The following is a 25,000-nucleotide window of genomic DNA, read 5'->3' on the forward strand; positions in this document are numbered from 1 at the left end:
GAAGTGTTCATTCTTTACTAGAACAACTAAACACCAATCTACAGGCACTCCATTCCACCACAAAGCTGTTTGCTATGGTCACTTTGATGCATTTCTTTCCGCCACGTGTGAGGAAATGCCAAGATATTTGAGATCACTCGTCAGGCAAATGGCGGACCGTTTCATTGCAATTCCGAGACCCCTCTCTACATCTCTAAGCTTGGCTAGAAGCACTTGCCTGTATTGTTTCAATTGCCTTCAAGTATTCAACTTCGTGGAGCTTCTTGTACAAAATAATCACATCAAGAGAGCATGTTAGGGTTAGGGTCGCCTTCAAGTATTCAACTTCGTGGAGCTTCTTGTACAAAATAATCACATCAAGAGAGCATGTTAAGTTTTTTTAATAGTAAACTCACAAGATAAAGGTGTGACAAGTGAAAATTCGCTGTATAAATACTTAATTGATATGAAAGCTTGTAACAACCATGGTGTCAGTGTTTTCAAACTGTACTTGTTTGTCCTTGTTTGTTTACTAATAGAACTTCATTGCAACTTCAAATTTGTTGTCTCCATTTTTTTTCGAAATTCAAGCTTCTAAATTGGGGGTGCGGCTTATACAAGGGCAGCCAAAAAGTTGAACTGGGACTATCTAGAACAACCTCAGCTAGTTTTTGGGGAATAGCTTAAAAAGGAACTCTAAATGAAAAGTCTGGCACTCTAACCTTGCAGTCATGCTTCCAGTCTAGAATTGAATGCAGCAGTGTAATCTTTTTTCACACAATTAGTATTTTTATCTTGTGTTCTTATTTAAACTCGCATAACTATCAAGCAGTGCCCCTCTTAAGAGTGACCTCTGATGAGCATTCTCTTCAAAAGGAAAGTTCCTTGGGTCAGCTTTCCCTACAGGATTTTAATATTGATAACCCTTGATATTAATAAATCCCTTTTAATGAAAGCTATTCGATCCTTCATCTTCAGAGTTTGAACCTGCCCAATGCTTGGGTGAATCAAGTGCTGATGTTACTCCCCTTAAAATACATTACTGTATTTTTTGTTACAGATACTCCTGGTCTTTTGAGAAAGGCAAGTATGGCTGATGCAGATGTGGAGGATTCAGGAGAAAGGAGTAGTTTGCCAGGAGATCGAGTCAGTATTGGATCAGAAATAAAGTCCTTTGGTGGCAGTCAGGGATCACTTAATTCTTCATCAACATCGTCATCTGCTGCTCCTGATAACCCTAGGCAGTTTGAGTCACTGAAAGAAATGAAAGGATTGATGGAACAGGGGATTGAAAAGTAATGTCCTCTTGATGATTTTTTGTCTGTAGACCACTTCATTGTGAAAAGCGTCTTAAAGTCATACAGTAAGCTCGGTAATAATAAGCAAGCCAGTCTCTCTTGGTCTCTTGGTCGGTTCTGTCTCAACCTGTCATGCAGAAGGGAGGGACAGCTTAAAAACACTTGCATTTGTACCAGATGAAGCAGAATTGGTCTCACTTTTTTAGCCACTACTCACACTGTTTTTCTTACAACCTTGCTAGGTCGCACCTAAATTGCATTACAGTCAAAGGAGGTCATGAGTACCTCTGAAGATTTTCTTATTACTGCAGTGACTATTTGAAAAGTAATCTGATGATTGTTTAAGTTTAAGGTTAAATAAGTTGAATGCCATGATAATAATTAAGCTTACTATGGCTTTTATTTGCCACTTGTTTGCATGTATGTAGGAAAATGTGGCAGAGTGAAAATGGTCATCTGTTTAGGCCAAAGTGCATTATTTTTGTATCAATCCCCAAAGAAATCTGTGTTTTAATTTACAAATTTCTTTTAATTTTGACTCATTTTTGGTAGATTTAACAAGAACCCAAAGAAAGGGGTGAAGTATCTTCAAGATAATGGACTCCTGGGGCCAGAGCCTGATGATGTAGCCGAGTTTCTACACACTGATGAACGACTAGACAAAGTACAGTACTTCTATTTTGGGGGTTGTAATTGTGCAATGTTGTTAATGTCACCACCGTTTTCTTGAAATGTAAGGGTGATTGTGACTGAGTGGGTGGATAGAAAAGAGAATTTGTTTGTATGTAAGGAAATGACTGGTTTTGCAAACAAGTCATTCTAGATGGTACTTAAGAGTTTGGGATCATCGTAGTTAAGTGGCAATTTAAGCAGTTGCAAAGAATGCCTGGAAAAAATCCAGCCTTGAACAAGGCTTGAACCCATGACCGTGCAATTGCGCTGCAATGCTCTACCAACTGAGCTATCAAGGCAAGTGGGGATGACTGGTCAATTGCGAATTTGACTTACATCCCATGATAGGCAAATGAATGAATGATAGAAATATGTGTATTTAGGAACGTTTCATATACCGGTAATTATTCTATCATTCATTATAGGCAGTGACTTTATAGCCCAGTTGGTTAGAGTGTTGCACCTTCATCGCGAGGACAGGGCTTCAAAGTCCTGAAATTATTTTTCAGGCTTCTCTATGCAATTGCTCAAATTGCGTTCAGAACTGCGAGATCATACCGGTAGCTTCACTTGATTACAGATAGTGTTAGACACAGGGTTCTCCTAAGGAATCTGAAGGAATCATGCAGCTTTTATTTCCTTGATTTACTGTGTCAGGTATCCAGCTTTGTTTGGTTCTTACTCTCGATCTGCAGTACTTATGAAATCTTAGTTGGGCAAGGCGCTACTGTAGTTTGCAAATTAATAGTGTTGACCACATTAATTTTGTATAAATTTGTTGCAGACACAAATTGGGGAGCTGATTGGAGACAATGATCAGTATGTATCCGTGTTTCTTCTTTATTCTGAAAATGATTTTTTTTAATTTGGAGTAGTCAAGGGTGCCTGACTTCCGCATTGTAGTGATGCCAATCATTGAAACTTATCAAGGGCAACATTATGGAGGAAGAAAGCATACTGTATTTTTTCATCTGGCTCTCTTCTCTTTTGAGTTTGACTTTTGTTCATTTCTTGGGCGTTGCACTGTTTACCCTTTAGAAAAGAATGAAAATCACATAACAGTTTGGCACACCCCTCTTGAGGTGGAACTCAAAACAATTGTTAAAAAAAGTAATATTGTCAGGTTTGAATAAATTGGTCATTAGAATCTTCATTAACTAAACTCCGGGAATTTGTCAGTACCAGACTTTTCTGCATTCTATAGATGAATCATCACCAGCAGCTAAAGCCATACTGAGCAGTTTAAAACCTGCTAAGGGAAAGTGGATGCTACCCATCATTTGACCTATTACAACCAACCTTTGATCTTAAGATCATCAACCAAACCAGTGAAAAACATTATTCACCTAATTGACCGAAGCGCAAATACCTCTTACTGACCGAGTTCGAGGTCCGTTCTGTAACTTACGGACCGTGTATTTTTCACGCTGATTTATGGCCCAAGAAAAAACCCGGCAAAAAAAACGAGGATCCGTAACTTACAGTACGGACCGAGAAAACGAGTTAAGTAAGATATTTATTATATCTCTGAGGTTAATCCCGCGCGCGGGAAAGAAAAGTAGAATATGGCCCGCAAAATCGACTAATCACAGCGCGCGTACTAAGTGAGAAATATAATAAAATACCATAATACTCTTGGTTTGTCCCCCCAAATTTTGAATAAGCATTGCTTTTGTTTTCTCTTGGGACAATTTTAAGTCCCAAGAGAAACAGGAAACAATGCTTATGCAAAACTTGGGGGTGGGGTGGGGGTATTATGGTATTTTCCAACTCGGTCAATAGGAAACGCTCGCAAAAACAACCCTTCAATCAAGGAGGTTAATCTGAAAGATTGCAATTGGCCGTTTCTGAGTTCATGTCTGCCTCCTCTTCAAAGCGAGTCCAAGTGCGAAGTTTTTGTGATGGTAATTAGTTCTACTTTGCATATGAATGAAAACTAATTTTCATAAGAACAAGAGGCTACGGGTAGCCTACACTTTCTTCAAAGGATTTTTAGCCGACTTCCTTTAAGTCCACAGTATTTTAGTGGGTTTTTAATGTTACAATATCTTGGTAAATATCCAGTTTCAATTTCGTAGTCCCTAGTCCGAAGTCCACAATCCACATTCCGTGACCCAAAGATACGGTTTAGTGCGATCGAGGATATTTGTTTACGTTCTAAACTGTTGTTAACGCCATTGATTCCGATCAAAACCAGAAATCAGATGCTTTGCAAGTCGCTACGTTGGTATTTAAAAATTTGTAATTCCTTTTGTTAACAATACTGGGAGAATTATAAAATGGTCAATCTGTCTTGTAGTCTTCCGTGGTTTAGTGGTCATCGCAATTGCTTCTGAAGGAAAAGATACCGAGTTCGAATCCCTCTTAAACTGCCTTCTACAAGACAGAGAAATCTTACGCATGCGCAGCCAGAGCGCGATTCGAAGTCCAAAGTCCAAAAATGAAGTTGAATCCTATCGAACAAAGTAAAAACTTCGCACATAGATTCGCTTTGAAAAGGAAGCAGACATGAACTCGGAAATGGCCTATTCAGTATTGCAAAGTACTGTATCTGCATTGTAGTGACTTTTTTTTCCCTCTCTCCTTTTAGTTTCAGCAAGGAAGTGATGTACAGCTATATTGACAAACTGAACTTCACAGATATGGACTTCGTATCAGCTTTACGACTGTTTCTAAACAACTTTCGGCTGCCGGGAGAAGCTCAGAAAATTGATCGGCTCATGGAAAAATTTGCCAGTAGATATCTCGAAACTAATCCAAGGTAGGGACAACCTCCAACCTCGATCCCAGGGTCTCTCTTCTCTGCCTCCATTTACAATGGAGGCAGAGAAGACCCTGGGGACGAGGTTGCCTTATGTCCTCTTTCAAAGGGTTAAAAAAAACGAGAAAGTTATGGAGTTTGAGATGTTCGATTTCCAGACCTAGAATTTTTTGAAATTGGAATTTGGTCATTTAAATTGTGCAAAATGAGACTCCCTCCCTGTGACAATAACTGGGAACAAAATTCAACACTCCTTGAGTAGCTCCATACTTTCTTGAAGTGAGTTGGTTTAGTAGCATAATGCTCTTCTCCTCTCTTGTTGGCTTCTAGAAACAGTCTTTTAAAAAGAAAAAGCCTTACGCACCTGTACTATAGTATTAGCCAAATTAACAATGAGTTGTCGATTTTGTTAACCATCATCTAAACTTTGTTTACCGGCAAATAATTAGCCCAAGGTGTCTAAGAAAAGGTTTTGGTCATTAAAAGGGATATGTCACGTTATTTTAGGGTGTTTAGGGGAAATCTTTTGTTATTCGCGAGTTTAAAACTCGGAAATGGTAATGTGGAATTCCTTTACTGATAAAATTATCGTTACATCACAAACAAGATGATTGTGAAAATACATTGTTCGTGGTTAGTCTTACGAAGCTCGTTTCATCCCGACCAAGGGACTCATCAGAGACCTTTCTGCTTGGCAAACTCGTTGGGCATCACGCCAAAAGTCCCGTTCGCTAACAAAATGATGACAGCAATCTCGCCTTATATCTCATAAGGATTTCAGACCGTGCAAATTCACGAGTGAAAAGTTGACATTTTGTTAGCGAACGGGACTTTGAGCGTGATGCCCAACGAGTTTGCCAAGCAGAAAGGTCTCTGATGAGTCCCTTGGTCAGGATGAAACGAGTTTCGTAAGACTAACCACGAACAATGTATTTTCACAAGTAACTGTCAGCTTTATTGTCAACAAGATGATTCTGAGAAAAAAACGGCCTTTATCCAGGCAAAAAACGTCGGGCCGACTTTTTTCAAGATTACCCAAATGCAATCCGTTTCAATCTTGTCTATTTGTGTCCATCCTTGCTTCTCTTTCCTTTTGCTGTATTTATTTTACGTTGTTCAACAGTTTTAAGTGGTTATTGCAATGTTTCATTCTCCATTTTGGATGTCATGAAATTACCTCATTTTATGCGACATTGCTCTTTTAAAGTAATAAGGGAAAATGAAATAAAGTTCCTCATAAAAGTTCCCACATCACGGGACATTTCCATGTCAATTTAGTAAAGCAATACCCTAGTTATTATCGGTGAACCGAGGTTCTTGGAAAATACAAGAGCGCTTCAACAAAGTTCGTCAGTACAGAAGAATTTTGAGAGGATTTTTTTCGGCAATCAGTATTAGTGGTAAATTGAAGTCAGTTATACACACAGTTATTCCTCATTGATGGCCGTTAATTAAGGCTCTCTTTGGCAATTACCACACATGTGTAGGCAATGTTGATTATTATTTATTTCAGCAACACAGTATTTGCCAGTGCAGATGCAGCCTACGTATTGGCATATTCTATTATCATGTTGACTACAGACCTCCATAACTCACAGGTAAATACTTAGCAATTATTCCATGAGCGCGCGTTGGATATGAGATGGTAAATAGCCAACGAGGCACGTAGCGCCGAGTTGGCTATAACCAGTCTCATCCAACAAGCGCGAATGGAATAATTGTTTTATTAAATTCCTTAAACTCCAAAAATTTGGAAGTAAGAATTACGTGCGAAGGAAGCGAGAAAACCCGAGCGAAATCGAAAAACTTGATGAAAATGCGATGTTGTGCAATACCTTGTGGTCAGACAGACGTAGGCTCATCACAAAAACATTTGTTACCTTTCGCGTACTTCAAAACGTCGGAATTGATCCAATCCTTCCACAAAAAAGTTTTTTTTCTATCTTTGCTTTATTCAGAGAGAAAGTTCGCTTTCCCCGGGAAGAAATTTTTAGCTTAGCAACGCTTAGCGCAATCATTTACCATATATTTAAAGTCAACCTAAGGTATATGAGCTGATAACCGAGATTGAGTGAACCAATCAGAGCACGCAAAATGCGTTATCCGAGGTTGAGAATTTAATCTTATTATTGTTTAACAACTGCGTCGCTAAGTGGAGGATGGGTGCCTGAGACATCCTGGAGCTTCCACTTTTGGCAGCCAGCTCCAAGATGGAGACTGCACCCATGGCTAGCAAAACCTGACAACCCAGCCGTGAGCCCCAACGCAGCAGAGAACATAGGCACCCGTCACATTGATCAACAGTAGAAAGGAGTGAAGGAAAGGGAAAACCGCTAAGCTCTCCTCACAAAATGCTCCTTCTTCCCGCCACACCGATAAATAAGCTCTGCAACCCTAAGCATGCGCAAATATAACAAAACCACTGACAACAACTGACCACAGTCGCTCTTAGTTGTTTACTCACTTAAATTGCATTTAAGCAGTTGGTAGTTTCTCTGTAGTTTTTTTTGAAAACAAGACAATATCTGATCTGGATCGAAGAGATATGACCTCAAAGACTCATTTAATTAAGAACACAGTGTATGAACTATGCAAGACATAAGTTTAATTGTCTAAAATCCAGAAACTCCAGTGCTTCCTGGCAAATCAGTCTTGTTTACACACAGCCGAGCTCTCTCAAGATTTTATTATAGTGGACCATGAATTAGATAAAGAACTTTTCACTTGAAGTATCTTCTGCTGTTCCATTTATAAGCAAACACTCTTTAAAATTTTGAAGGAAAAGCGAACGTAGCTTTTTAAGACTTCGTATCAACCGTTTTTCATTTCTGCAGGTGAAGAGAAAAATAACCAAAGAACAGTACATTACAATGAACAAGGGGATTAATGACAGCAGAGATTTACCACGGGAATATCTTGAGTCCATATACGACGAGATCTCACAGAATGAAATTAAAATGAGAAGTGCACCAAAGAATGCAAACAGATACAGCACCATGTGTAAGTAACATAATTTCACTGATATTTCTTTCCTCCGAAAAAAATATATCTACATCTTCATGTTTTAGCACTCGGCAAAGTCCCTTTTTGACTTACGGCTGTTTCTGCTTTGGTGGCCTCATGCACCATAAGCCTTTTTAGAGACATCACTGCTAAGCTGGTCACTTCTGCTGGAGCGAACAGGACAGCCACAACACTGGGGACTCCATCCCCTACTCTTCTCGAATAGGGTGTGGGTTCTTTAACGTCCCACAGGGAACTTATGAACATAGAATATATTTGTGAGACGGGGCCTACGGTTTTTATAGTCCTTATCCGAGAAGACTTGAAAGTGTAACCATTTGCAGATGTAATTACAAAGGCAGCACTTTCTCCTCAGTTATTTTAAGATCCTGAGTGTTGATCGAGCCCGGCGGGGTTCGAACCCGCGACCTACCGCGTGACAGCCCGTTGCTCAACCAACTGAGCCATCAGCAGTCATTGAGCGCAGCAACTCTTTGAGATGTTAGGTAATAAACAGATAATGTCACAGTGCAGCCTTATACGTAGATTGTTGCATCTTCATCGCAGAGTGTTCCGAAGATGTTGGTTGTCCTGTGCATCTGTGTGGCGCGTGCGCACTTAGTTTTGTCCGAGCACGAGTTTTTTGAAGTCTCTAATGTTTACCTGTACTCGATGGAAACTTCTGTCGGTTAAATGTTGAAGTTTGAATTGTTTATTTGTTCGGCCATTACTGACCGTGAACCGACCAAAAGCCTGACGAACAGTGAGACCGTTGGTTAATCAGAAGATCATCAAACATACCATGCTTTTTCTCTTTTAGACCTTCAGAATGAAAAGCAAAGGAGACTTTTGTATTACCAAGAAATGGAACAGATGGCTCAGACAGCAAAAACCCTGATTGAAGGAGTCAGTCAAATTCAAACCACATTTACCTCTGCGACACACGTGGAACACATCAGACCCATGTTCAAGGTATGTTGGTTATCTCTTGGAAGGGAATTGGGAGTGTAAAAGTTTTGCAAGTCGTTGCCCCTTGCGCAGGTCACAGTGTTAACCTTAGCCCTGTCTCTCTGCACGAAGGCTGGAGAGGTAGTTTTTTTTAATGAATAAAACAGTTCGATGTCAAGGTACAAGAAAACTTGCTCGGCATATTTTGGAAATAATTATCGAATAGTAGCTTGCGTTGTTTATTTTTCATTCCTCTACATTTATTAAATTGTTCTTACAGGTAACTTGGAGTCCGTTCTTGGCTGCCTTCAGCGTGAATTTACAACACTGTGATGACCAGCAAGTTGCATCCCTGTGCTTGGATGGCATTCGCTGTGCAATCAGAATCGGTTGCATCTTCGGAATGCAGGTATGGAAGCATTTCTTCTCTTAAGGTTTGCAGGGAGTGGTAGTCGTCTATGAATCGTACAAAACACAATATTGATTTTAAAAAAGACACCACTCCACTCGAATGCTATACCGAAAACGTATTTCCAAAACAAGACAATGGAGTTAGTTTTGATTTAAGTTAAAAACTGATTCATAAACCGATTTTTGTCAGTTATGTTTTAAAGCAGTTTTATGAAGGTATGTAAATCACATTTTTGTGTCCAAGTGGCTCCCTTGCAAGACCAAGGGACGATTATTTTCTGTAGAAAATAACCTCAAAGCAAAGCAAAAATAGGCGATTTTGAAAATTATTTATTTGTGATGCAAACGCTATCTTTGAAAAAACGTCAACAAATTTGACTGTAGGGGTTATTTCTCGTGATTAAAAATTTATTTTGTTTTGTTGGAGTGGTGATTCCCTTGAAGGGAACTGGCGCCAGGCACTGTCTGAATTTTCTTTGCGTTACAATTGGTTCGTTCTTATTGTCTGTGTCTGCTGTGATTGGTCAAAGAGCAACAATCAATTGAAAACGGCTTCCATACAAGTTGGAAGAATCCCTTCTTTTTAAAAACATTTCTAACATCTTTTTTTTTTAACATTTCATTTCAGCTTGAACGTGACAGTTTCGTGCAAGCTCTTTCGCGATTCACTCTTCTGACAGCCACAGCCGGACTTCATGAAATCAAAACTAAGAACATCGACACGATAAAGACACTCATAACTGTTGCACAGACCGATGGGAACTACCTCGGAAGGGCGTGGCATGAGGTAATCTCCATGAAAATTAGAATGAGCCTCCTTATAATTTAACCCATCCTGGAGAATGGGATGTTTTTGTCTTACTTAAAGCGAGTTCAAGCACAATACAATACAATACATTCTAATTGACCGCTCCCCATAAGGGCTTTTCAGGGCCAATGAAACACAGTTAACGAAACGACGAAACAGAACAACAATTACTGTTAAGAATCCCAGCTGGGAAGGAGACCGACCAGTTGGCTATTTTTAAGTGCAGCTGGGAAGTTGAACCAGGGAACAAATTCAACGAGTGGTCAGAGTGGGTCTTGAACTTGGGATCTCCGGATCTCCAGGCAAGCGCCCTAACCATTGGGCCACGCTGCCTCCCATATTAAATAAAGCGCCCAAGGTCTGCTCATGTTGAATAGTACCTTGCTCATGCTGCAGGAATCCCTATGTTCTTGTTAAATCCTTCGGTCTACCAACACGATTAACCATATTCCCCTTCTGAAGCAACACCTGTTTACAAACCTCGTGATTCGTAGCAAAACCCATACATTAAAGAGGTCAGTGAACTGATAATTACTGGGGCATATTCGGAGATACCTTAAATGCTTGATTTGTTTTTTTTTTCCAATCGTCAGTAAGTAAATCTCTTCCTTAGTAAACCGGACCTTAAAGTGAATATCACTGAGGGGCTTGGGTTCCAATTCTTAACACACTGTCATACAAAATGGCGGCCTGGGAAAAGAAATGTCGCCTTCTTGAAAACCACTTCCCCTAAAGGGCATACCAACATTAAAACAAAAACGTTGATCAGTGGTTTTATTTTAGATTCTCAAGTGTATATCTCAGCTAGAGCTAGCTCAGCTCATTGGTACCGGAGTGAAGACTATGGGGCCCACAGGAGGGGCGGGGCTAGGTTCATCTACCCCCGTGTCTATCAGTACGGCCGGACTAGCATCCTCACAAGCTCACGAACTGGTTAACGGTATGTTGCAAATCCCTTTTTGCATTTCTTGGAGAATCCAGCATTACATCTCACAAAAGCCGGGTAGAAAGAAAATTTGTTTAGTCTAGGTTAGGTATCTTTCGTGTCCAGGGGCCCGTTTCTCGAAAGTCCCGAAACTTTACGGGCCATTTTCGGGTGTCACAATTCCCTTTGTATCTCAAGAACGGAGAGGTTTTAAGTCGTTAAACTTCACAGTTATTTTTCTTTTTGTTATCTTGAAAACATGTCAAAAGATCGGCTTCCCAAAACAAGCGGTTGGCAGTTTCACAAATGACTTTTCGGGCCCGAAAAGTTTTCGGGACTTTCGAGAAACAGGCCCCAGGGGCCCGTTTCTCGAAAGTCCCGAAAACTTTTCGGGCCAGAAAAGCCATTTGTGAAAATGCGAACCGCTTATTTTGGAAAGCCGATCTTTTAACATGTTTTCAAGAAAGCGAAAAGCAAACTGACTGTGAAATTTGACGACTTAAATCCTCTCCGTACTTGAGATACAGAGGGAATTGTGACACCCGAAAATGGCCCGTAAACTTTTCGGGACTTTCGAGAAACGGGCCCCAGGTGATCCCACTAGAAGTAGCTAAGTCCTAGATGGAGGATACTCCCATGACCACAAGTGTTCCCTTGGCGCTTATGCAGTTAAAATGCTCGGTACTCTGTATTAGTACTTTTCATGTGAATGTTAAGACCTTGCAGATAGTTTTTCGTTATTCTTCCTTCAAATTGTAACTTCAGATCCCAAGAAAATTGCTTACATTCAAGAAACAGTCGGAGAGACAAGTTCGCAAAGTGTTGTGGTAGCTGTAGACAGGTAAAGGCCTTTTTAAACGCCTTTAGATTATATAAGTATGCCTCAAAAAGCATAGAGGTACGCTTTTAACGCCAGAAATTTGTTGTAATTCTTTCTTTTTTTTCATTATCAGAATATTTACGGGATCCACAAAACTTGATGGAGATTCAATTGGTAAGACCGGCGTTTCGAAGTTTTACGTTATGAAAAACAGTAGTGTTTTAAAGCATTTATTTTTAAAAAGTTGCCGCTCAAGTCATTTGCATTAGACTTCAACTTCTGGCCTTTATGCCCTAATTTTCATGAAATAGGACGTTAAAATTTCCCGAATTTTATCTACATTTGTTGCACTGTATTGACCTTTGTATCGTAATTTAGCATTGTTCTCTTCTCCGCAGTGGATTTCGTGCAAGCTTTAGGCGCCATTTCATCTGATGAACTTGCAAACCCAACTCATCCGCGGATGTTCAGTTTACAGAAAATAGTTGAAATATCTTACTACAACATGAACCGGATCCGATTGGAATGGAGTAGAATATGGGCTGTGCTGGGAGATCACTTTAACAAGGTACCGTGTAAAGAGATGAATTTATGAACAGTGACTCGGGCATCATCGGAAAAAAACCGAGTGCCCCGAGCAGGCGTCGAGCTTTCCGATTTATTGAAAGGTTGTATTTACACTTTGAATTTAGCCAATCATAGCGAAAAGAAAATGCGCGAAACTGGCGCCAAGCGCGGGAAATCACGTGTAATCAAATCAAGTCACTGATCTGCTGCTCACCAATTACAATCCTTGTTGTTTTTTTTTTTTTTTTGATAATTTGTTGCTAAGGGAAGCCACCAATTAAGTACATATTAGTGAACTTAAGCAAAGACTACGACGACGGCAACGAGAACGTCATATCACAATATAAATTCGCGTTGTTGTAGTCACTTCGTGACTATTACAACCTTTTTAATATGACAAGGGTGTGGTAGTTCCTCAAAATTGACACTGGTCGGAACAGCGCTTTATTTAGAGGACAAAATAAAAAGTTATCTAAAAGAGCTGACGTTCTTCAAAAAACCTCAGATTTGGCTATTTCACGTTGTTGTTTTGCTGACGACGGCAAAACTATCGTTTTGCTCGCTTAATATGCAAATTTGTGACCTTCTCGTTGCCGTCGCCGTTGTCGTTGCTTCAAGTTCCCAAGTTACATATGTTTACTTTTCCTGTGCTACGAACATGTTGTGCAAAACGAAAGCGGGGATGTTTTCCCGAGAATTGAAAGCCTTATTGTGTTTGTTTTTCGAAGACAAAGACAAGCACAGTCATTTATGTAAATTTTCTGTTACAGTGTGGTTGTAATCCAAATGAAGATGTGGCGTTTTTCTGCGTGGACTCCTTGCGCCAACTCGCCATGAAGTTTTTGGAGAAGGGAGAGTTGCCCAACTTTCGCTTTCAAAAGGATTTTCTTAGACCATTTGAATATATTGTCAAGAAAAATAGGTAAGTGGTGGTAAACAGTAACCCTTAATGCACACTCAGTAGTCAAACAGATAGTGGAAAAATGTCACTTGTTGGTAATATGCATTGCGAAATGTAACAACGTTAACCGAAGTAAAATTTACACTTTCGCAGTAATACAATCTTGGAGACTTTTCTATAAATGTGCCTTTTTGTGCGATTTATTGTTTACATTGTTTTGTACTTTTGTTAATTGCACCTACTGCCCTCGTTTTGAAACAAAAATTCTTTGAAATTTGCTCGTCGTAGCGAGGCTAGAAAGGCTTATTTGGCCGCCATTTTGAAAGAGGTCTATTCTTTTACGAAACTTTGACAGTTATCTTCCTGCTTTCACTCATACTTAGAAAGCGTTGTTTGAATTTTCGATGTCCTTGTAAGATATGGTGTTACTACAGAGATCATTGCAAGGTAAATCGGTTGTATAAACGCCATTGTTTTTACGTCTGCTTTAGATCTGCTACGATTCGTGATATGGTAGTCCGCTGCGTTGCCCAAATGGTTCACTCGCAGGCTCACAATATCAAGTCGGGTTGGAAGAATGTTTTCTCGGTGTTTCATTTAGCGGCCTCTGATGAAGATGAGGGGATAGTGGAGCTTGCTTTTCAAACTACAGGTACTGTCTGAAAAAGACTAAGAAGGTTTGTCTTAAAGTGTTACTGAAACCAAACATTTACGTGTGTAATTTCTGCATAGAAATAAAGTATGCAAACATTTTGGATGTTTCATGATGTTGTACTCGTTTGGTCACGTTCACGCAACATTGTTGCCCTAGGGCATGCGCGTTAGGTCCACTTCTTGCGTGCCAGGGGCCTGGGGCAAATGAACATTGACGTGTTGCGTAGAAAATGATGAAAATGTTGCGTGCGTTTGGCCACTCCGTTCAACACATGTCGCAACATCATGCAACAATGTTGTAAGAGGTTGCGTTGAAATGTTGCAAGCGTTTAACCAGGCCTTTAGTTGTAAGACCAACTCAGGAACCGAGGGTATTTCAATGCATATTTTCCCTATGAACGAAGCTTATAGAGAAAAGTTGATTCGTTTTGTTCAGAAACTTGCGCGAAGTGGCAGCCGTCCAAACGTCTACCTTATGTTCTGCGCATTAGGTCCCAGTCCCCGTACATGTTTCGAGGAAAAAAAATACTGTTCAACTCCAAAAAAGACTGATTTTTACTTTCTATCACAAAAACGAAGTAGCCCATGGTTCTAGCCACCCTTAAAGGGTTAGGTCACGCAATTTTACGCAATTTCATGGTCATGGAATTAACTAAAATATCAAAATAACTGTTCAAAACTATAGAAAACACAGGGAAGCCAAGAAGGGACATGTATGGACAAAACTGGAGAGGATTGAAATGGATTGAATTTGGGCAAATTTGAAAAACGTCGGCCCACATTATTTCAAATTTATATCAGTCTATATCAAAATGTCATTTACACAGCTGGAAAATCATTCTCAGTTGTTATGTGGCCGTGATTCTGCAAATGAAAGACTCTTGCTCTGCCAATTTGACGTTTAGAGCTCATAATTAACAAAATTAAACAAATTTACCTAAAATAGCGTGACCTAGCCCCTTTACATCAACAATTTTGACCACAAAACTGACTCTAAAAATTAGTTTCAGTAGCACTTTAAGCAAAAACACCCCTGAAGCAAGTAGAGTCAACTTAGTGTTATACAGACACAGGTTTACCAAAAATATGATGGAACGCTTGCTACGATTTGATTGTGTAAATGTCGTCTCACTGTTGACAGCGGAGATTTTGAGGTGTTGAATAGATTGCTATGAAACAAACAATTAAATAATTACTTCGAGATAAATTTGAAAGCGTTCGAATAAACGATCTGCTTCTTTCGCCAGCCACCATATTCGAGAAGTTCTTCCACGCCACCATCGACTCATTCCAAGATGCTGTGAAATGTCTGTCGGAGTTTGCCTGCAACGCGTCATTTCCAGACACCAGCATGGAGGCCATTAGACTGATCAGAAACTGTGCTAAATATGTTTACGAAAACCCAGAGGTAAGAGATAGGATTTATTTTGGAAGCATGCGACAGTGGTGCGGGCTGGCTAGTTGGTTTGCCCGGACACGCGAACAATGTCGCTACAACAAGTTGCAAAATTGTTGAGACACTTCCATTAAAAAACACTTTTTCTAGCTTCCAATACTCGCCGTATCTAGAATTTAAACCTTTCCCACTTCCCCTCCCCTCTCCCCCTTTCAATGTTGACTGTTTAAGTTTTCAATATTTTTTTGTATTGCTAGCAACACTGATAAGGGGGGGGGGGGGGGGGGGAGGGGGGCTGCAGTGTGAGAGATAATAGGTACATTGATAACGCCCCATGAAGGTGAAGTGTCTCCACTATTTTTGCAACTTGTTGTAGCATGACTGCCTGAAAAATGAGGAAAGGTTTTTTCGTTAGGATACGAATTTTTTCAAAGGAAATCTTTTCACCCAAAGCACGAATATCATACCGTCCCAATAAATAGCATTTTGTGCTGCACACATGCCGTGAAATTTAACAAACAGGGGCCGGTTGGCGCCAACCGTTGGTTAAGAGGTATCAAAACCTATAGGTTTCCGTGGTATTTAACGCTGGTTAGCACTAACCATACTTCGAGCAACCCGCGCCAGAGCTACGAGTAACGTGCATGAGTTGTCTTCTTCATTAGCCAAACTGTTTTGATAGAAAGAATACCGGTATGTGATATTTCCTAAGCCTTCTTTCGGAACTCTCCAAGTTGCTTGATAACTGGGATGATCACGTTCACTGAGACCTTCAATCTGGTTTGAGATGCAACACAAGTGGAAAAGAGTCTTTGACATCACCTTCGGAATACACCCGTGCCTCTCATTCTGGAGCTTAAGCGGAAACGACGACGGCGACTTTAACAACCATAACGCCACAAAACAACAAGTTCATCGGATGAAAAACGTTTTCGTCGACGTCGGCGTCGTAGATCTTAAAGTCCCTTGATTATCTCGATAATGGGTCGAATGACAGCGGGTTTTGTTAACTTACCGTCTGTATCACAAAAAGGAAAATACTTTTGAGGCGAAAGTGGTAAAATATGTTGATTGTAAGTGGAAAACTTTGTCTTAGCAACGAAGAAGTGTTTCAGTTTAGGTGCGCTATGTTGACGCGACATGAGCAGTTGCAAGAAAACCTTCAAAACCCAGTCTTTAAAGGAACTTGAACCCATGTCCACGCGGCATCTCTGCTCTTCTATAATTAAGCCGTCCAACAAACTAAGAGTTGATCAATTTGCTACTTTCTGTTGAATCCCGAAAGAGGTCATTGTTTTAGCTTGGATTTTTCAGGCATCTATGCAACTTGTTAATATATATGGGTTATTGACCAAGCGTGAGGTCAAGATGGCTGGATATTGGCCAAGTTCTTTTTTTGCGTGGTTATGGACCGAGACGAAGTGAATAAAGGATTTATTATATGGGATAAAATCACAGGGTAGCCAATCACAGCGCGGGATTTGGTTCATCTTGCCCGCTGCCAGAGCTAGTCATATAATAAAAGGGGTTATTTACATGAGACCTGGACGAACTCAGACCGGCATGTATTCTTATCGGCCCCCATACATTTTTGTTCTTTTGCGTTTACATGAGACCGGCCCGGTCTTAGTTCGCATCGGTCTCGTGTAAGTGACAGCAAATCTCAGACCTGTTCCAGAAATTTCATGCCTGTATGCTTTTGGGTCAGCGATGTATTTATTGGACAACAGATATCTTATCGTCCCGAAACCAGGCACCAAACATTTCCTCCCGGGTTCATGTAATCGGCCGCAAAAATTTCATACCAGTCTGAGTTCGTACCGGTGTCATGTAAGTATCCCCTAAGTCGACCCCATTAACCGCGATAAACACTTAAAAACATTTCCGTCATGATTCGAGGCTATAACAGATAATACTTCTAAGAAAGGAAACGCCATTCATAGGGTCGATTCCTAGATAACAAAGTTGCTAAAATTGTTGAGACAATCCTGAAAAGGGTCTGAAAGCGTGCCACACTTTTCCGAGTATAGCAATGGCAAGCAAGTTGACTAACAAACTATTTTAATGTAATAGATGTTCAGAGAACACAGTAGCGAGGATGGCTGCATTCCAGAAGCCGATAAGGTCTGGGTCAAAGGCTGGTTCCCAGTTCTCTTTGAACTCTCTTGTATTATAAACAGATGTAAACTGGACGTCCGAACCAGGTATGTGCGTGGTCCGTACTCTTATCGACAACGGTATTTGTCATCACAGTGGTCAAAATGTTGTGCGCCGACCACAACAAATTTTACCACCATAGAGCGTTTTCACTTGACGTCACGGCGGCCATGTTGGTGTTCCAAAACAAAGAAATGGCGGCCATGACGGTGTACAAAACTTATCCTCTGGGATTTGAACTCTATTTTTATGCGAACACTTTCTTTTGTTTCAGTAATCCAATAGGGCTGCTGGTCACGTGAGTGAAAACGCTCCATATTCAACATTGATTTTTACTTCGGAGCGTGACCATGGTCGTGACACAAAGAAAGAGCAGGCGTTGTCTAAACTTTCTCGCAATTTGATTGGTTGACTTCCCTAAATGACGCGAGCAGTGTTGTCTAAACTCTTATCGACAACGGCTAATTAGCCAATCAGATTGCGAGATTACAAGCAGTTGTGGTAGAATTTATGTTATTCAATTATTTTTTCATATTTAATTTAACGCAATATTATTTCTTCCGCAACGATGTAAATGTGACTTGCGACTCGCATAAAATAAGAAATAATCTTGATCAAACCGCGGGGGTCTTCCCGCTCATGTTATGTAACAGCAATATGGTAATCGGCTGGCCGTAGGTTCGACGTTTTGTTCCGAGTATGCCCGATTCATCATAGGTAAAGAAATCTCTTCGAGATAATTATACTTTGTACCCTTGTTCACATAGGGATTCACCGCTTCCCAGCCCTGCATTGTACCCTGTAGATTAAAATTCAGTCACATCGTATTAGACGCTCTAGTCCCCCACCCCACCCCACCTTCGACCGGAAAATTCCCTTTTTCTTACGTTCTCTCTTTTTGGACCTCGGAGCCCCTCCCCAACCCCACCCTTTCCAAAGTACCTGTTAGTGTTTTGATTTGACGATGCCCATTTTAAAGTTCTTATGTTTGAAATACAATCACAGGTTATGGTGGGCTAATAGACCAATTTCGATATATTAAAATTCAGTCCTAAACAAAAGGCATCATCTCTAGGCTCTGGGGAATAAACTCATACAAATCCTTACATTTATTCCCCGGAGCCTCGAGATGACGCCTTTTGTTTAGGACTGAATTTTAATATATTGAAATTGGTCTATTAAGAGGCCGGACCGGCTTAATTTCTTGGTGGGATTTCTTACTTGGTCACATTATCACTAGGTGTAATAAACATGTTCGTACCCTTGTTTTCTCCATCCGTGTATTTTTTGGACTTGATTTTGTGGCCCTTGTGGAACTTTGTAGCTTCGAAAATAAGAGCCATTTTTGGTTTGCACCCACGTGACACTGCGGCCATGTTGGATGACAGTAGGCCTTTTGCAACAAATGATCACATGGTACAAAATCCGCCATTCTGGAGGGCAAGCTCATTATTATTCCCCCACTGAGACATTAAAACAAAGGCAAGTCAAGCTTGACTAGTTCAGGTCTCTTTGTTTTAATGTTTCAGTGGGGGAATAATAATGAGCTTGCCCTCCAGCATGGCGGATTTTTTACCATGTGATCGTTTGTTGCAAAAGGCCCTTACAATACGATTTATTTTCGCTGAAGTTGCATGATAATAAAGTTTAGTTCCCAGCGGAGAGACGGGTGATTGTTCTTGATTTCCAACATGGCCGCCATGACATCAGATTCAAACCATCAATTCCGCATGTGTTGTTTCCATTTTCATTCTTTGATTGCTTAGTGTACTATTGTCTCCTCTTAGGGGTTTAACGGTGATGTTTGAGATAATGAAGAGTTACGGACACACATTCCAACAACACTGGTGGAGGGATGTATTCAGAGTTGTGTTTAGGATTTTTGACAATATGAAGCTGCCCGATCAACAAGTGGACTGGTCCGAGGTGAGCTCTCCCTCTATTGAAAACTGGAATGGGTTTTTTTTTTGTTTTTGTGGAGGGGGTGGGAGGGGAATGACAGTGGTGTGTGGTCTAAGTTAAGAGTGGATACCCTAGGTTCAAATTCTTGGATTTGTCCTCAGTCGTAAAAATATTACCGACAGACTTTTAATGTTTTGTTGACCACACACGCTTCCACCAAGCTCTGCATGCATCCATGATTGATGTCATACCCATACGCCCAAGTTGCTTCGCCTCTTATGAGGACGTGATTGTATGTGAGGGGTAGGAACAGAGGGAAAAAAGAAGCGTCCTTAAGTATCCTGAAGCGTTTTTTCGGGATTTTTGGAAAGGCTTCACGGCAGTTTCTAAACTGACCATTACAATTTCTTCCTAAATTATTTCTGCAGAAGTCAGAGTGGATGACAACCACATGTAACCACGCCCTATACGCCGTTGTTGACGTGTTCACACAGTATTTTGAAGTTCTGTCTGATGTGCTTCTGGAGGACATGTTTTCACATTTGCTGTGGTGTGTTCAACAAGGTACAGTCCCCAGTTCATTAGCAAGGGAAAACGTAGAAGGGCGTTGTGGGAAGGGAAGGTCAAATGCAGCAATCAATAAGCATCGGGAAGTGTTGTACAGTCGAGTGTGCGGAAAATGGATGCAATAAGTGGCCGGTTTCCCGCGGGCGGTCGTACAATACAAAATTATAGAAAAAGGGGTAATACCAAAAGTTGCTTTTCTGGCTGGATACTTGAAGGATAGTAACGATTGTCGATAGAACGGTTTTAAAGAGGAGATTTATTCAAGTTTTCTTGATAACTCGTGCACCGCAAGAAAAATGGAACGGACGTCCCCAGTCTCAGCTTTTTCTCCAAAAACCGGCAGATGCTCAGCACATAATTTTCAGGTTATAGAACTAAACTAGGATTACTTTCGATTGAAAACCGCTCTCTGTACGCTTGTAGGTCTCATAAGGCTTAGTAGTCTTTTTGGCTTTCATTTTTGCCTCCAGATAACGAGCAGCTTGCGAGGTCTGGTACCAACTGCCTGGAAAACCTAGTGGTTTCTAATGGATCCCAGTTCTCCCCTGAAATGTGGCAGAGGGCGTGTCGGTGCATCAAAGACATATTCACTTCCACTGTACCAAGCGAGCTACTGACATGGAGACCAGACGTTGAAAGCTCAGGGACACCCACTCCTCAGTCGACACCCACGCACACCCCTGGTAGTCCTGTGCGAAGTCCAGAGCGTCAGCCTTCCTTCGACAGTGTAAGTCTGCTTTTCCGAAAGATCGTAATTAAGCATATGCAAGAGAGGATCTCAAGGGCGAGCTCTTCTGGAATTTTCAGCTTTTATCTGGATACCGGTATATTCTGAAAATGGGCATTTCATTTAAAAATCAAGCAATTATCAGTGACGCGAACATGTTCGGGAAAAAGTCTTTGTTTCAGGAATTGAACCCGTATCAACATTAGAATATTGGTTTGGAAACTGCAGCATCGAGCGATAGGAGGGTCGTTGGAACTTGACGATTAAGATATGTTTGGATGACAACTTTCTTGCCTTTAGTTACTCGGATTGCAATACGACCTCAGATTGAATATCCTATTTTGCACCTCAGTGCCGGGTCAAAGTGTGTACTTAACGACCTATGTTTTCCACTGTAATGTTTGACCCGAGCGCGTAGGTCTATATCTCTAAATTGAGAACTGAAAAGTGTGATCAGAAAAATGTTTGATGTTCTTCATTTCTTGACAAAATAATCGATCACCGGGAAGTCATACGATGAAGTAATGCCTTACGCAAGCTGTTCTGTACAATTGGCTTAAAGACTCGGCAAATTATTTGATTTTGGACAAAACGCACTTGAACTTATTCCCTTATTTCAATCGTCACCATTTGATTACCCATACTAATTGATTGCAACTTTCCTGAGCTTGTTGTTGCGTACCATTTCTTTCCACAGAAATCTGTCGACATAGACGTCAGACCAGAACACGACATTGTCCCTCGTTTAGAAGAAGAAGGTTAGCACAAAATCCTCTCCTTTACGCGCTGACTTTACACTTTTCCTTGGAAAACAAAGCTACTGTACACATGCTTAAAGGGGGTTTAGTTTGTAAAGAAACTTTGGTGCTGCGTCGGTGGGGTTCAAGTGAAACACAAAAATGGGTTTTTTCGCAACTTGGTTGATATTGTAAATTGACCACCGTGGAGAAATGTGAAAACTCGCGTTTCGAGCCTTTGCTTAGCCCTCGTACCTCGTCTGTTGTTATCAGTTCATTCCATTTTGCGTTTTTTTGGTGTTAGTTAAAATTAATAGCGGAGCTCCGCAAAGGCGCGCGCGCGGAGCACCATTGGTAAGAAAATATGGCAACCCGTCTGTGCGAGAAAGTTTGGTTTTAGGACCGTAAGACCTTGCGTACGTCCACCCCGCCATGTATGCTAATGTGAAACTGTGCTACAACCCACGTTTCTTGCGGGAACATCTTTGATACTGGACATCCATGTTAAGGTTAATTGACACCTGTCAAAACAAGGTATCCGGTGACCGATATCACGTGATCAAGCTCCTCGAGGTCAGCTGGGGTTTTTTTTAAGTTGACCGCTGACCAGGTACTGGTTTTCGATTGGATCGCAACCTTAAGCCAGGTTAATGTTTTGAAAGAATAAGTAATACGGGAGCTCCTCTTTTAGGCTTGTCTATAGTATTCTTTTTGGAATTTTTAATTAACTTACAGATGCCGATGAGTGGGCAACTGAGGCTTACATCAGAGAACAGAAGAAAACCGAAACCGCTGAAGATGCTCTGGAGGTTCAAGAAAAAGAACCTCCCAATCGGAACATATTACCACCGACAGTTAGACCAGATCCGACAGAAGGCTTACCCCACCACTGTGAGTAAAGGTGTTCTTGTCTTGACAAAGTTGACCGGGAGTCGCGTTTTCTAGGTTCAAAAACCAGCTTGGAGAGACTTATTTATCGGTAATCACTCGAGCCTTCTCCGTTAAAATCTGAGTGCTCCTGTGGAAAAGCAGCGGGAGCTGGAGTATTTTTGGATCATGTGGCAATCAATGATTGTGCGTTTTTCATTTTGATACATTCCTTTGCCGTTCTCGTCCTCACAACAGGGAGCTTAAGCAACGACAACGGCGACGGCAACGAGAACGTCATCTCAAAATATAAATTCGCGTTATTGTAATCGCTTCGTTACTATTTCAACTTTTTTAATGTGACGGGGGTGTGGTAGTTCCTCAAAAATGACGCTGGTAGGAACGGCGCTCAATTAAGGGCAGAAAATGAAAATTTATCCTCAAGTAATGACGTTGTCCATAAAACCTCAAATTTGGCTATTTCACGTTGTAGTTTTGCTGACGACGCAAAGAAATGGACAAAAGTAAAAAACACACGTGCAGGGCGTGCAAAGCTATTGTTTTTGCCTACTAAATATGCAAATTTGTGACGTTCTCGTTGCCGTCGCCGTCGCCGTTGTCGTTGCTTAAGCTCCCTAACGACGTGAAGCACCTGACGATAAATTTTAAATTTTCTCCCTTAATTAATGTCCACACTGTTCTTACCAATGTTATTCTTGGACTGGCACTTTCCAAGCCGAGCGACTTGGAGTAATCGCAAAAGTATTACAGTAACGGAAAATAACATTTTTAGACGACGTTCTCGTAGCCGGAGCCGTCGTCCGTGCTTACGAAAGGACGGCGACGCCAAGGAGAACGTTGTCTAAAAATATTATTCCCGTTATTGTAATAACTTCGTGATAACTCCAAGTCGTTCGGAATGAAAAGTGTTCATCAACATTGCGGGAATAAAATTGGCATGAACGGTATGATTGATTGGGAAGAAAACTAAAAATATTTCGTCAGGTTTTCACGTCCTCTTCACAACTTCAAATTTAGTCAATTCACGTCGTTATCAGGACTCGGACGGCAAAGAAATGTACCAAAAATGCAAAACGCACGTGCAGGGCGTGCAGAGCCTTTGTTTTTGTTAATTTATTGCAGCCCATTATTTTGTGGCGTTCTCGTAGCCGTCGTCGTCGTCCTATCGTAAGGTCCCTTATAGAGAGCTTACGAAACGACGACGCCGACGGCAACGACGACGCTACAAAACAATAGGTTTAATGAGCAAAAACAATGGCTCTGCACGCCCTACACGTGCGTTTTGCATTTTTGGTACATTTCTTTGCCGTCATCTCCTAAATGACGACGTGAAATGACCAAATTCAAGGTTCTGTGGAGGACGTTAGCACAAGACGATGAATTTTCAGTTCTCTCTCTACGCTTCGAACCCACTCATACAAGTTTAATTCCTCGATAGTTACTACACATTTTTAACGCGAACTCGTATTTTTAAATGAAGTCCTCGTAGCTGTCGTCGTCTTCGTTTCGTAAGCTCCCTAATTTTATTCTTGGAACGTGGACACACATTTTCCATGCCGAGCAACTTGGAGTAATCGCAAAATTATTAAAATATCTGGAAATAATATTTTTAGACAACGTTCCCAAATCTTAAACTCCCAATAAATTTAACCGTCGCCCCTATATCCTAAGCCAAATGAACTCGGCTGATTCGTACTGATTGGCGTAACATTGCCTCTTTTCAGATGACACGCCGGAAGAGTTATTTACGTCGTTGTTGATTCGCTGTGTTGTCCAACTGGAGCTCATTCAGACCATTGATAACGTGGTGTTCTTTCCTGCTACTAGTAGGCGTGAAGATGCCGAAAATCTGGCCTCTGCTAAGGTATGTCAGAAAATGAGAAGCTTGAAGTTAATCAATCCCACCTGAGATTTAAAAAATAACGTGTAAAACTTTGGATGTTTTTTTATCGGCGGACAACTCTCTTCATTCTGAGAGTTTTAAGAAGACTGACGCTCTCCAGATTGTAACCCTCTGCGCCTGTAGAACGGGCGACAGTAATTTAGCGATTCATTTGATTTAGTATCAATTCGCTTAGTGATTAGCTGAGCGTCATACTCTCAGCCAACCAGGGGTAACATGTCGTCGGCTTGCCCACGCGCGTTTTCCCGCCCTTAACGACGGCTTCGTATATTTGCTTTGCGTGATCAGCGATTGGCTCATTTGATTATCCTCATCCGTTGTGATTGGCCGAATTACGTATACACCACCCAATGGCCATTGCTCAATATTTCAGTATTCAGGCAACCTCAAGGAGGTTCAAGTTGCATAAACCTCGTGGTTCCTTTGGGTTTTCTCTTCATTATCTTTGCACATAGGTACAACGAGCCCTTCAATAGTAGATGGTGTTGTCAACGGCCAGGCTTTTGAAAACGGTGCAGGAGATTAACATCACGCCAGTCTCGAGTTCATGGACACTATATACCCTTCTAGCGCTTTTTTTTTTTTCAATTTTATTTTCGAAGCTGTTAATGCTGAGTACTAGAATACCATGGTTTTTTATTTTTCATTAACTGAATTTAATTCCCTTTTTGTTGTTATAGTCTGGAGAGTTGTCTACAGCCCGCTTGGACAGTTCATTAAACGAGAGTACCCTTTCCACTGGAATGTACCCGTTTCTCAGTTCCTCTCAGTTGCTTTTGTTTGTCGACTGTTTGGAGGAGTCGCACAAGTTCGCCAAGTCTTTCAACGCCAACAACGAGCAGAGAACGTTTCTGATGAAAGCTGGTAAGTTGGGAGGGACGCATTCTTGTTTGTGCTGCAAGCGCATGTTGTTTGAAGAACGGCTTGCGTTGCACATTTTGTAAGTATTTGGTAACTCAGTTATTAGGGAGATTTA

At 41.0% G+C, this 25,000-nt stretch overlaps 1 protein-coding gene across 2 annotated transcripts in view; it reads left to right on the plus strand.

Annotated features, from left to right (window-relative positions):
* LOC138045411 (brefeldin A-inhibited guanine nucleotide-exchange protein 1-like) overlaps positions 1-25,000 on the plus strand; it is a 46,138-nt gene that overhangs the window by 14,891 nt on the left and 6,247 nt on the right. For both annotated transcript variants that reach the window (XM_068891918.1, XM_068891919.1), the window contains exons 13-36: positions 1,040-1,274; positions 1,830-1,941; positions 2,734-2,768; positions 4,540-4,710; positions 6,224-6,308; positions 7,545-7,710; positions 8,534-8,685; positions 8,942-9,070; positions 9,701-9,859; positions 10,664-10,820; positions 11,571-11,646; positions 11,759-11,799; positions 12,024-12,193; positions 12,963-13,114; positions 13,585-13,745; positions 14,995-15,155; positions 17,217-17,347; positions 19,088-19,226; positions 19,631-19,766; positions 20,240-20,496; positions 21,194-21,254; positions 21,969-22,124; positions 23,846-23,985; positions 24,705-24,888. In XM_068891918.1, the coding sequence (XP_068748019.1) occupies positions 1,040-1,274; positions 1,830-1,941; positions 2,734-2,768; positions 4,540-4,710; positions 6,224-6,308; positions 7,545-7,710; positions 8,534-8,685; positions 8,942-9,070; positions 9,701-9,859; positions 10,664-10,820; positions 11,571-11,646; positions 11,759-11,799; positions 12,024-12,193; positions 12,963-13,114; positions 13,585-13,745; positions 14,995-15,155; positions 17,217-17,347; positions 19,088-19,226; positions 19,631-19,766; positions 20,240-20,496; positions 21,194-21,254; positions 21,969-22,124; positions 23,846-23,985; positions 24,705-24,888 (3,366 nt within the window). The remainder of the gene's footprint in view (positions 1-1,039; positions 1,275-1,829; positions 1,942-2,733; positions 2,769-4,539; positions 4,711-6,223; positions 6,309-7,544; positions 7,711-8,533; positions 8,686-8,941; positions 9,071-9,700; positions 9,860-10,663; positions 10,821-11,570; positions 11,647-11,758; positions 11,800-12,023; positions 12,194-12,962; positions 13,115-13,584; positions 13,746-14,994; positions 15,156-17,216; positions 17,348-19,087; positions 19,227-19,630; positions 19,767-20,239; positions 20,497-21,193; positions 21,255-21,968; positions 22,125-23,845; positions 23,986-24,704; positions 24,889-25,000) is intronic.

This window comes from Montipora capricornis, chromosome 4 (genome assembly GCF_036669925.1).
Source record: "Montipora capricornis isolate CH-2021 chromosome 4, ASM3666992v2, whole genome shotgun sequence".
In the NCBI taxonomy this organism is placed as follows: Eukaryota; Metazoa; Cnidaria; class Anthozoa; order Scleractinia; family Acroporidae; genus Montipora; species Montipora capricornis.